At 42.7% G+C, this 13,891-nt stretch overlaps 1 protein-coding gene across 1 annotated transcript; it reads right to left on the reverse strand.

Annotated features, from left to right (window-relative positions):
- Positions 1 to 3,191: 3,191 nt before the first annotated feature.
- LOC121543423 (protein BTG1-like) lies at positions 3,192 to 11,463 on the reverse strand. Its single transcript, XM_041853281.2, has 2 exons — positions 11,018 to 11,463; positions 3,192 to 6,999 (listed from the first exon to the last, which is right to left on the reverse strand). The coding sequence occupies exons 1-2, from the start codon at positions 11,160 to 11,162 to the stop codon at positions 6,620 to 6,622; spliced, it is 525 nt and encodes a 174-aa protein (XP_041709215.1). The 5' UTR covers positions 11,163 to 11,463; the 3' UTR covers positions 3,192 to 6,619.
- Positions 11,464 to 13,891: the final 2,428 nt, after the last annotated feature.

The raw sequence follows: 13,891 nt of genomic DNA on the forward strand, positions 1-13,891 counted from the left end.
AGATAAAAATGTGCTGGGGAGAGCAGACATGAATCTCTGTCATGTAGAATTGAGAATCAATTTAGCTCAACACGATAACATATCTATCTGCAACAATTGTTCAGATCTACACATAATCTACAATGATCTCTCAACTCTACACAACATTTTTATCTGCGAGCCATTCAACTCTACTCTATATGTAGGCTAACTTTCACCACTACACAATATACAGTTGAAGTCTGAAGTTTACATACACTTAGGTTGGAGTCATTAAAACTCGTTTTTCAACCACTCCACACATTTCCACATTTTTCCAACAATTGTTTACAGACAGATTATTTCACTTATAATTCACTGTATCACAATTCCAGTGGGTCAGAAGTTTACATACACTAAGTTCACTGTGCCTTTAAACAGCTTAGAAAATCTCAGAAAATGATGTCATGGCTTTAGAAGCTTCTGATAGGCTAATTGACATCATTTGAGTCAATTGGAGGTGTACCTTTGGATGTATTTCAAGGCCTACCTTCAAACTCAGTACCTCGTTGCTTGACATCATGGGAAAATCGCCTGAAGGTACCACGTTCTTCTGTACAAACAATAGTACGCAAGTATAAACACCATGGGACCACGCAGCCGTCATACCGCTCAGGAAGGAGACACGTTCTGTCTCCTAGAGATGAACGTACTTTGGTGCAAAAAGTGCAAATCAATCCCAGAACAACAGCAAAGGACCTTGTGAAGATGCTGGAGGAAACGTATCTATATCCACAGTAAAACGAGTCCTATATCGACATAACCTAAAAGGCCGCTCAGCAAGGAAGAAGCCACTGCTCCAAAACCACCATAAAAAAGCCAGACTACTGTTTGCAACTGCACATGGGGACAAAGATCGTACTTTTTGGAGAAATGTCCTCTGGTCTGATGAAACAAAAATAGAACTGTTTGGCTATAATGACCATCGTTATGTTTGGAGGAAAAAGGGGGTTGCTTGCAAGCCGAAGAACACCATTCCAACCATGAGGCATGGGGGTGGCAGCATCATGCTGTGGGGGTGCTTTGCTGCAGGAGGGACTGGTGCACTTCACAAAATAGATGGCATCATGAGGAAGGACAATTATGTGGATATATTGAAGCAACATCTCAAGACATCAGTCAGGAAGTTAAAGCTTGGTCGCAAATGGGTCTTCGAAATAGACAATGACCCCAAGCATACTTCCAAAGTTGTGGCAAAATGGCTTAAGGACAACAATGTCAAGGTATTGGAGTGGCAATCACAAAGCCCTGACCTCAATCCTATAGAAAATGTGTGGGCAGAACTGAAAAAGTGTGTGCGAGCAAGGAGGCCTACAAACCTGACTCAGTTACACCAGCTATGTCAGGAGGAATGGACCAAAATTCACCCAACTTACCGTGGGAAGCTTGTGGAAGGCTACCCGAAACGGTTGACCCAAGTTAAACAATTTAAAGGCAATGCTCCCAAATACTAATTGAGTGTATGTAAACTTCTGACCCACTGGGAATGTGATTAAATAAATAAAAGCTGAAATAAATAATTCTCTCTACAATTATTCTGACATTTCACATTCTTAAAATAAAGTGGCGATTCTAACTAATTTTTACTAGGATTAAATGTCAGGAATTGTGAAAAACTGAGTTTAAATGTATTTGCCTAAGGTGTATGTAAACTTCCGACATCAACTGTATCTATCAACAATCTTTCAATTCTACATGTAACGTTTTGGTAACACTTTATTTTAAGTAAAGTGCTACCAACATTTCTATCTACAACAATCTTTTCCCACACCTAATATGTGTCCACAAAAACCTCCCCACTCAACATATCACATTTCAATCAGACATTTTTAACACTGAATAATAACACTGACTGAATCCCACTCTGGACTGCACTACCCACGTTCCCCCTCTCCTGGGCTTCATCCCTGGCCTATGTGTGGAGAGCTAAAGCCTGCCCTGGAACCCTCGGCTGGCCTTCTTCCACCCCCTCGGCTCCTGCCTAACCCGCGCTTCTACTTTCTTCCCATTTTGTCTCTGTCGAAATGGAGCTCAAATGTTTTTCTTTTGAGGCTGGCTGCAAGGCAACCTGAGGGAGTCAGAGGGCTGGAGAGATTGCAGTCTTAATCCAGAAGTAATGTTTTGTGAAGTCAGCTCTTTCTGTGGGGGGGGTTGATTGTGTATGTGTGTGTGCGTGCGTGTTTGTGCGCGTGTGTAGACAGCACTTTTCCTTGTGCATACACCATCTATCTATTTGTCTTATCCTCTCAGGGACCTGACGATGGAGCCACATGCATTTCTATTAGGATGAAAATATAATGTGGGCTTTGAGTAAATTGATTTGTGCAGTCTGAGAAGCCGAGCCCCAAGTTGTGAAAGGTCTTAACCTGAGACAACGCTTCAAAATCAGTTTTCTGGCTGGTTCAGATAGAACAGAAAAGACGTCACAGAAGCAGTCTCCATATTCCAGGACCAGCAGACCAAGGATACTTCCTGTTCCAGACAGTCTTGTCACACTCCACTCTACAGTGGCTCTATACCACAGTAACTACAGAGTAAAAACATAAACTGTATATAATGTATCTGTTAAAGCATGCTATGCATTTTTGCGAAAGAATACAGAATTCCTGGCATGTAGGATACTATCTGTTCGGTACAAGGCAGCCTAAACCATTCTATTTTTGTGTATTATTGAAATGATGACACTTATTATTGAAAGTGTTGTGTGCAATCCTACTGTATATCATCTCATTGTTGGAGCCTATTCTATGTACAGCACAGGAGGTTGGTGGCGCCTTAATTGGGGAGGACGGGCTCATGGTAATGGCTGGAATGGAATGAGTGGAATGGTATCAAATACATCAAACACATGGGTTCCAGGTGTTTGATGCCATTGGATCCGCTCCGGACATTGTTATGAGCCGTCCTCCCCTCTGCAGCCTCCTGTGATGTGCAGTAAGAGATGACATGAAACAGAACCCTTTTCTACATTCAAAATAACAGCCTAACGAATAACAGTAACTCTGAATAATACTTGAGCTTTTAACAGCCTGTTTCATTTTCTGTTGTATCTTAATAGATTTCAGTCTGCCATTTTGACAGAAGACTACACCATTAATTTTGTTTGGATATTGACTCCCGTTCATCGATGGATTCTCATTCCCCGCAAAAAGAAAGACTAGGATCACGGGGAATACGTTGCCAAGATAGGAAATATTTTATTACAGAGAAAAAAAAACTTTTCTTCCAAAATATAGAAATCTGTACAACTTTCGCACAATCAATTTACATGAACTGTACAAATTTACAGCAGTTCATCACAACATACCCAAGGAAAAGAAAATGAACACAATAAAGATGTACTGACATGAGAAATCACAAGGTAGAGTAGACAGCTTTTCATCTTGGGTACGCTCAGATTTTTAAAAAGTTTTTCTTGTTTTGTAAGTTTAAAAAAACCAAAGGATAAGTCTATCAGTACAGGGCATGGAAACTGATATTTATTTTACCAAAACAACTTGGTCCTTGCCAACACTCCAATCACAAATGGCTTCACTTATGAAAATAGTTATCCATGTTAAAACTATGAAATGCAAAAGGAATACATCTAAACACCTCAAAACAAATTATCGGCACTTCCCATTGTGTAATGTTATGCATGTGTTCTACCATATGTCGTACAATTGCAATAGCTTCTATAATATGTAAAACACCCTAAATGTGAAAGTGGCAATAATTCAAAAATCATCGATGACAGCTTGACAAAAACACAAAACGACTATTCCCTTCCCGTTTCACGTCTTAACATGCATAACTTTTCCATAAGGGTTTTTTATTGAATGTCAGAGGCCTGAGTTTGGCAATACATTCCAGGAGAGACTCCTCGCGTCTCAAAAATGTCACAACTTCACTTGACATATTTAGTGCATTTTATGTGCTATTACCTCCGACTATTCAAAAACACTTTTCACAACGTTTCTGAAACCTATGTGCGCAAAGGCTGAATGGATGCTTTTACAGATCCAGTATTGTGGACTAAATCCATCTTTTTTGGTGGTGGTGTTACTGTTGAGAAGGGGATCAAACAATTTCGGCTTTGTTTCCTTTTTTGTAGGTCTAAAAATGAAGTCTGTTAAAATTGGTGTGGGGGGTGAACAACTTGCTACGTCCAACATTGATAGCTGGCATAATCGAAGCAATAGAGGAGCTGCAAGGTTTTTTTAAAGCTGGTTTTCAACCACAACAACAAAGCTCTGAGCTACTCTCTCAGACCTGTCCATCTGGCTCATGTGGAGACACTGCTTTTTTCACAGATTGCTGAATGAACTCCAGGAGAGATGGAGAGGGGGAGGACAGTGAGGAGGAGGGGAGTGGATGAGGGAGGATAGTGTGTGCAGTGCGTCAACAACCACGGATCCATTACCCATGATCCTCTGTACTTAGAGCTTAAAGCAGCACATGTAGGTCTGATGGGCTGGTGCCCAGCCTGGTCAGCTTAGTGGCTAAAAGCCCCAAAACCCCACAGCCTGTCAAATCGTCTGTCTGTCTGCGGCGCGGCCAATCAGGAGTGAGCTATAGGACGACTGACAGCACCATCGTCCTATTGCACGCATGTAAACTGTGTACCGTTACTTCCTAACCTTTGACTTCTCCCTGCTGCCTGTCTCTATATGGCCTCCCCAGTGCAGACGGAGTGCGCTGAGTGCATGTGCTGGCTTTGCTCTCCACCACCAAGAGGGGGTTGGTTGGGTGGAGGTTAGTTTGGAGGGGGGCCGGAGGGATTGTAGCTGCCCTGGATGAGAGTGTCCGGCCCTGGCCCCCACCCCCCTTCCCTCCCCTGGGGCGAGGAAAGATGATATGTGTCACTGCTAACTCCGTACTGCTATTGGGGGGAGGGGTTGGCTGGTTGGTTAGCTGGCTGGGGGGTGTCTAGGCTGGGGGTGATATGTGGCACCAGAGGGGCTTCTTGTGTCTGCCTGCCCTGACACCTCCAGAGAGGGTCCAGCAGCACCTCGAACCAGGCTGGTTCTCTCTCTCGGTTCTCCAGAGAATGGCTCATAGGTGTAACATTGAGGTCCTACGTTGGACAATGCACCCCTCATCCAAACTCAGAGACAGAAAAAAGGAGAGGTGTTGAAAGCCTTGGACCCATCTTCACTCACAAAGACAAGAACAATGTCTAACAAAAACAGATGCGAAAGCCTGACAAGGCCATTGAGTTTGAGTTGGATAGAAACAGTCAGGGGCCTACAGACTTCCCTTTGGCTCCACTCACACACCCCTCGACTGCTGCAGAGAGTTCTACAAACGGACAACAAACGCCTGACCTGACACGACACCAAACCGCACCTACCTATCAACACCTGAACGGGTCTGAATGAAATGCTTACAGTGTGAAATCTTTTTAAGACCTTCAGTTACTCGCCCCTATTCTATAGAGAGGGGTCTAGCCTGACGTAAGAGCTGTGAGCAATTCACAAAAGAAAAGGAGGGGAACTCATGAAAGACGACGTTCGAGTGAATGGAATGAAGAGGGTTTTCCTCTAAAAGTACACATCCCACACAATCTAAATGTCAAAGTGCATTCAATGTAATTTCTTCTGACAGGGCCACAACAACCAAAACAAATTATCCAGATCTCTGTGAAATTATAGTGCTACACTTTGAATTTGGTGAGGGCAAAAGGTCAGGGTGGGGATGGAGGAATATAAACAAAATGAGAACTTGATTGTGAATTTCAAACCAACATTCATCGAAGGGGAGGGGACAAATCCCCTGCCCTTCCCGGAAAGCTACACATACATGGTTGGGGGTGTTGGTGAGGTGCGCTGTGACACGCTACTGTCCTTAGCAACAGGTGTCACAGCGCATTCCACTGAACTTCCATATGGAGGGGGAGGGGCTTCCTGAAGCTCGACGCTGGTATATGGAGTGCTGAGGTTCAACCCTATATTGGGGCAGCCTCTGGGGGTAAAAAAAATGCCCTATGGTCCAAAAACTTGGTTTTAGAAGAAAATTACTTTAGGCGTTTCCCCAGAGAATGACTGACCTAAGAACAGGCACAGTCTAGACCTCTGCCCCTTTACTTCCTTCCTAGACAGGAAGTACACCCAATAACAACAGAAAGTAGATAAAAGGCTGAATTTCAACGGTATGGTTCTTGACAGCAGTTCCTTGACACTTTTGAGAGGGTGGTGGGGATGGTGGTGACATGGTACCCATAGTAACCACGTGGAGAAGAAAGTGCAAAGTCAACATTGATAGACCTGTGTAAAAAAAACTAAAACAAAAAGCAGCCCCTTCACCGCGCTGTTTCTCTGTCCGGGTTTCTTGGTTGGTTTTAGCTGCCCCCAACAGCTCCATGCTCCACACAGCCCTCTCCGTGAAAAAAAACAACAAAGCTTCCGGTAGATCCCACAACACAACATAACAGACTATGGAGTGAGGAAGGAGGAAAGAAATATCAAACCTACAAGGTTTCACCTGGACGATAGGCCACATCCTCTGCTTTTTCTCCATCTTTTTTTTTCTGTTTTTCATTTTATTTATCTTTAGCTTTAAAAAGGTTTGCCATCGACCAACTAGGGCGAAACCCACAACCCGACGTGGCGGGTGGCAGCCCTTAGCTGGACACAGTCATCATGCTGTAGGCTTTGGAAGGGCTGGTCCTGCCCAGCATCCCCGCCGCCTCCTTGCAGCTGATGTGACTGTCCACCATGGGGGCCGAGGTGACCACGCCGACTCCCGACGGCGCCAGGGTCCCCGGCTGGGACTCGTAGAGCACGCAGATGGAGCCGTCCTCGCCGATGCGGTAGGACACCTCGAAGGGGTCCACCCAGAGGGTGAGCTCACTGGGCAGCAGCAGGTAGAGCTGATTGATGGTCAGGCCTATGCGCTGGCCCGCCTGCCCCACCAGGGGGTCCATCTTGTGGTTGATGCGGATGCAGCGGTAGCCCGAGCCCTTGCATGGCCTGTCGGGGAACCAGTGGTGCTTGTATTGCTCTGTGGAGAAAGAGAGAGGTTATTATCGGCTTACCATGAGTTTCATCATCATTGGATCACTATTAGGTTACCATGGTATTGTTTGTATTGCCAAAAAAGGGCACAGAGGGGTTGACTGTTGTTCTACGGTTACCCTATAGTGGAGCTTGTGCAGTACTGTATGAGGAGACAAGAGAGAGATGGAGAGAAAGAAAGAGGGAGAGAAGTAAGAGACGTTGTCTGGTGAGAGCAAGTAAGCTAAATCTCTGCTACTTTCAGAAGTCTTATCTGAGGGGGAAGCGGGGGTGCACAGCTGTCTGCACCTGATCGGCCTTAGTTCCTAGTGTGTGTGTGGGTGTGTGTGTTATGCGAGATAAGGATGCATGTGTTTTGATAAACATTGAATAAGGTCATAAATTGGGGTATATACAAGCAATAACTGGAAAAATAACTGGATGACGCATAGTTGGAGTTTAAGTAATTGTATCTCAAATCAAACTATAATCAAGTTTTATTTTATTTTAGAGTTGCAGGGGTCAAAGGTAATAATTGTTTATGATGTTCTAAGCACACATAACTAATCTATCAATGTTATTACTTTAGATGTATCTTTTGATTGTGGTATGGATTACTTAGAGATAATAAATTACATGATTCCATTGAAAATTGCAGTAATAATGAAAATGTTTTACAGTACTAAACACCCTGCAATAATGATTATGTTTTACTGTGCTAAACACCCTGCAATAATTATTATGTTTTACTGTCCTAAACACCCTCCAGTAATTATTATGGAAAAGTATTGTTGCTTTAGATTCTCTTTTGATTTAATAAAGGTTTTATTCCTTTGTAGGTAATAGATGATTCCATTGGAATATTTTATCTGCTATTCCTATTACCATGTAATAAAGCATAAACTATTTATATTGGTATTTGGGTTACATGATATAATGACCAACTACTTAGCACACTCCTGTAAGTTTCCACTTACTAATGTGTGTGTGTGTGTGCGGTATGTGTGTGTAAAACAGACTGCAGACAGGGGCAGGCTTTGTTTGTAGCGCAGTAAAAAACCATAAGTGTCTGCTTATGGGGCTGATAAGCAGCCGTTTGATTGCACAATCCCCTCCTGGCCGAGCGGCACAAAGTCCTCCATCGAACAGAGCTGAACAACAACACTGAGATGGTGAAGTCCTGGCCAGCAATCTGGGCTGGAGAACACCTCCTATTAAACCCACACCGTCCCATTTAATATGGCCAGACCTTGTGTGTATGTGGCGAGTGTGTCCACATACCCGTTGGTGATTCAGTGTGGTATCATTCGTATGGTATGTTTAAAGGGGCGTTAAGTGACAAAATAGTTTGGAAGAAAAGAGAGAGACAGGGAAGAGGTCACGTTACTCATTTTAAGGAGAACACAAGAAAGACAAGAGTTCTCAATCCTTCCCCATTAACTCATTTTAGAAGACGCGCATGACTGCTGCTTTCATAGTATAACAGTAGCCTAACAGGGAAAAATAAGTCTAAATTAACCTAACATCTCTAACAATACTCACATTTACTGTGTCTAGTGTGTGTTTGTATATATACAGTATATGTACTGTGTGTGTGTGTGTGTGTTGGATATGCATCTGTGTGTGCGTGTGATACCAATCGCCCTATTTTCTCCACTTAAGACTCCTCAGTATCGAGTTACCCCATTGGTGCATAGCGGCTAAACTGAATGTGCTGCCTGCCTGTCTGCTGTGAAAAGCCTCTGGACTAGGCAAGAGCCCGGAGAACACCCTTCCTGCACAACACCTCTGGTAGATAATGTCTCCTTTGTGTTATCAGCAGAACGCTGTGTATTGCAGCCTAATAGAGGGCTTGGCACTTGTGAAAAAGCACAAGGCAGTTATGAATAGGATGATCTTTTGCACCACAAAAGACACGTTGGTCAATTACGTGCCCCCAGGGCTGCTGAGAACAGTCAGAGCGGAGGGGCCTATTCTAAAACCAGGGAACTGGGGAGGGAGAGAGGCTAGAAAAGTAAACAGATGAGTTTCAACTATATATCTTCAGATTTGTATTTATTTAAATAAAGTAGTTTTCCAGTGCTTCTTTAAACCCACGTGCCCTAAGGACATTATTAGGCAATAAAATGTGTGGAGGCTTTTTATTAAATATTAAATACACAGTTGGCTTTGTTTGGTGTGTTATTGGGTGATTTCCATTGGTTTGTGGTGGTGTGGTTGGCAGAATGATGGCAGTTTCTGATTGTGTCAAAGCTCAATCCTTGGTTAAGCAGGTTACTGGTAAACAGGAAGTCAAAATGGGTAACTAACTACCGTTAGGCAATGATCACAGTTTCAATCATGATATTTAGAGCAAGTCCCCCTTCTCCCCCATATACACACACAAAGCCTGTTTATTGAACACACAGACACAATAGGCTGTGATAATGAAGCGGACAACAGTGAGATGGTTGGCCTACTTCAGCAGCGGCCCGGGGGGGAGGGAGGCGGCGGTAAATTTGCAGTGTTGCTTATGCTCACTCTGAAGACGAATGAAAAATGGGGGTGAAGGAGGAGGGCGGCCACTTCACAAAGCCCCTCTGCAACTTTTTTGATTAGATTATGTCCTTCCTACTCTCCTCCCCCTATGATATCCTCTTCCAGACCGAACCCCACTGCTACCACTTCCCCTCTGACAGCGGCCATTTTGCTCAGTCTGCCTTCAACTTTGGCTGTTTACAAACAGTGTACTGACCTAGAGCTATGCTCAGACTACAGCTTCCACCCCTTTTCTATGCAAAACCTGCACAAACAAAGCCACTGCCTCGGAAAATGGTGTTAGTTGAAAATAGCATTGTAAACTAAGAGTTTGTGTTGAATAGAAAGAAAACATTTTCTAACCTGATACGCTAAATGTGTAGCCTACATCTGAAACGCTCTAAAATTATATGAATTTGAACGTGAATGGTTTTGCAGATGATACAGCTGTTGCAAAACATGTTAAAATTGAGGTCATGAGGTAGGTGTTCAGTGCTTAGAAGGACAGACACTTGGTGTTATGTGGCAGATGTATGCCAGTTTTAGACTGTTAAAACCTCTGTCTGTATATTTACAACAGGAAATATAAATAATAATTTATTTCAGTGGTTTGTACAAAAACAAATGCAGTCAATGACGCATAGTTTTAGTGGCTGTGTCGATCTATTTATGTGTCCTTTTTACAGAGGTATTAATTTAGCTAGAATGTCTACATTGGAACAGATTGTATAAAAAAATAAAAAATAATAAAGCTTTTCTTTATTCATACATGTTCGTTAACGGAGGGAATCTATACGGCTATTTATTCTGCATTTTCTTATTTACCTTTTCGTTCTCTAATTTCGATTCGATTGAGGCTCGCTCAAGAGGATCGAGTAAACAATGTAGGCTATAATACGCTTATAAGAAAGATAATCATAATCCTATGAGTGTTATTTTCCTGATTGAAATGTTATATATATTTTTTTGCCTGAACAAATTAATATCCTCCTACGTTTTCTTGTCTGCATTACGTAATTCCATAGCCTACATCAATTCACTGGGGACTGAATACCCCATTCTTTATGGTAAGAGTTTATCGACCAACTGAACTGCTGCTACCGAAAGGTGCACTTCCTTGTTGGAACAAATAAAGTCAGGCCAAGTTATTACATTTTAACTCAGCCTTTATTCCGCGTTATTGCATTGTAACTAAGCTCGAAACATGAGTAAAGCGACGAGGTATCAGAATAGAAAATGGTTGATTCGATCGACGCTTGTGTTGAAGATTATTGTTCACTATCTATTTGTGTCTCTTTTTTCCGTGAGCAAATGATCGGGGGGCGCTTTGGTGCGCTTGTGTTAGTTTGTGAACAAAGAGAGACCCAAATCCCCTTCCGTAAGGGATTAAAACACAACAATTCGTTACAATTATATTATTAAACACACACAAAGACACAACATCAACAGAGGTCATGAACTAAAGTAGCCTAGGAAACGTAGGAGAAAACGAGAAACACATGTCTTACCTGACAAGATATCCTGTAAACTTGCGCTGAATGACTGAAGCTGTCGGTCATTTACGTGTCCTTTTATCCGCAGAAATCTCGACAGAAATCCGACCGCGGCGCTAATCTCTGGTTTCATCGTTCCTCGAGCACAAAGAGTATGCATTGAGAAGGCAACTGCGACGACGATCCGTGCGCTTTTCCTACATATGATTCCGAAAATGATTCGTTGTTTTTCTCTCCTCGTTCGGATAATGATCCGTGTCTTTCACTTGTTTTATTTCTCTGGTGCCTATGCTGCTCATTTATTAGTCGAGGTAGGGTCGTTTCGGAGAGTACTAAGTGTGCCAGGACGGTACAGTGTGGTGACGGCTGTTGGTAAATAGAGGGGTCTCTCTCTAGGATGCCACGTTGAGGCACCCTTTTAATGTCACTTTCCTCCACCAGAGTGAACGAGTGTTGTGGTGGAAAGGGGTTTTATACCGCCCCCGCCTTCCCACGAAGGCGACAGCGCGCAGCTACAGCAACCAAAAAGGCTGGCGAATCCCGTCCGCGTGATAGCCTGACGAGCCCATAGGAGGAGTGGACTGTTTGCGTCACCGCTATGAAAATAAACAGACCAAGTGAGAGCGAAATAGAAGCATGAAAATTAACCACTTGTATTGTGCTCCCATCGAAAACAACAACATCTTGCACTGGGTTTTCTGTTATTTCATAAAACGGACAGAATAATCATGGTTAGGTTCAATGCGCATTAGTAATTACGCACACAATTTTGGACACACGATTATGCTCATGATTGTTGGTATTCAAGGCATGCTATACATTTTGTTGTTATAGTTGCTCTTGCAGGCCATTGCTTGAATCTAGTCTCTGTAGTATCAGACAGTATACATCTAGGGGTTTACCATGATCACTTCAGTAATTCCCTAATACACACAAAGAAATGATTGCAGAGTCAGACACAAAATAACGTATTTCCAACAAGTTGATCCTCCTCCCTCCCGTTGTTGTTCTGCTTTCACTAAACTAAACTAAGGCTTTGGGTTTCTTTGCAAGTGTGTGGTCAGTCAATGGGGCTTCCCTCATGCCGGATTCATCAGCAATACACACTTTTCTGAGTTTGACATACACTAACGTTTGTGTATGACTTTGTGTATTCTACATTTTCACTGCCCATAAATTAGGTACATAAATTACATAAACATTGATTTACAATTATTACTGGGAGTAGGCCAATACCCTTCAGGGAAATTATTTTTGATAAAAAGAAAGATGGAATTCTTTACAAACATTATTCACTAAATGGCCTATGGTGCCACAATCCATTTCAGAGAATGACATCATTCACCCTAATGGCCTGCAGCGCCACAATTCATTTCAGAGAATGGCATAATTCACCCAATGGCCAGTCTTTATTAATTTCAGAGGAGGAAATGAGTGAGTCCAAATTGCTACTCACACCACGTGGGGAAAAATACAGATATGGAGACTGAGAGTGAGGGACAGAGGTGTTAAGCGAAAGAAGGCTGGAACAAGGTGAGAGACAATGTTAATGAATACCCAGAGCCAGGGGCGGCCTGTTCAATAGGGCGATATGGGCGACGCACTGCCAAACGGGAAAAGGAAGGGATTTTTTTTCTAATCAATTATATCACGGCAACAGTAGTTATCAGTGTTGTAATCTATACGTCTGATCTGCCACAGTGCCACACTGCCACTAAATGTCGAATCAGGCTAAAGTCGTGCTTCAAATGGCTCCCCCCTTTTGGGGGCGATTTCAGTCAGGTTGAAAATCGCCCAGAAGTCTCTCATAGCCTCTAATGTAAAATCTATTTTTTTCAAATTTCAGAGCCTTCAATACAATCTCTATGGGTGTCTGAGGGCTTGCACTTACGCGCTTTCATCATACGTAACGTAACGTAACCATGAACGTAACTGAGAAAAGAGCGGATTGTGTCTTTGAAAGAAGTTCCTTTTTGTCGGCGAACAAATGAAGATAAATTGGCAACGAAACAATTAGGACCTCCCAGACCAAATTTAATAATTCAACAGGTTTCTACTAAAGGCGGAAAGTTCTACACCCGAGGATTTTCCAAAAATTGGTACTGAACGGAAAAATAACATTGCCACTCAACTTGATGAGGGATACAGGCTAGCTGTCCGCCGCCACAACGATGAGGTTAGTGTTGATAATCACAAGTTTACTGGAGAACTGAGACCAAGTAGAGACTTTGGACAGGGTGGATATGGTATAATAAAGGCAGTTTATTCAGAGGTAAAGATATCTGGAATCGCGTGCACGGACCCGTTCATCAAACTCTTAGGGAGCTATAAATTAAGCCCCATTACTTACCATATCAGATAAGAGAAATTGCTGCAGCTACATATATTTTACATCCTGGCCCTACATAGTTCACTATTTGCATCACTTACCAAAATATTACATGTGGTCATATATGCTTGGAAAGTGGAGATGCCATAGAACGTCAAAAAAGTAAACATTGCTGGAGACACATTGCCGTTTTGGAGAAGACATCGCGTTTGCTAGCGAAGAGATTTGTTGTGGCAAATGAACTTGGGCTGGGAATTGCCAGGAACCTCACGATAAGATATATGCATCAGCATTGCGAGTCTCATGATTCTATACGTATTGCGATTCGATACTGTGATTTTATTGCGCACCATATGTCTGTTGCAGAGGGATCAGAAAGCCATGAGAACGAGTTTTGATCAGTCATGGAAATAAAAGTGCTGAAAACAAATTGGCTCCCAATGTGAAAAGATTGAGAACAAGCTATGAAGGAACAATAATGGTGTTTTGGTGCAGGTACAGCCAACTAGCGCTAAAATATTGCGATATTGTCAATACAGTATATCGTAAAGTATCACTAT

The sequence above is a fragment of the Coregonus clupeaformis genome, chromosome 11, assembly GCF_020615455.1.
Source record: "Coregonus clupeaformis isolate EN_2021a chromosome 11, ASM2061545v1, whole genome shotgun sequence".
Lineage (NCBI taxonomy): Eukaryota > Metazoa > Chordata > Actinopteri > Salmoniformes > Salmonidae > Coregonus > Coregonus clupeaformis.

Bases quoted from the DNA above. Each gene is read 5' to 3' on its own strand.
- LOC121543423 (XM_041853281.2), bottom strand. From the start codon at position 11,162: ATGCATACTCTTTGTGCTCGAGGAACGATGAAACCAGAGATTAGCGCC. The intron at 7,000-11,017 runs GTAAGACATGTG...CTTTCTCCACAG, and splicing joins TTTACAGGATATCTTGTCAG to AGCAATACAAGCACCACTGG.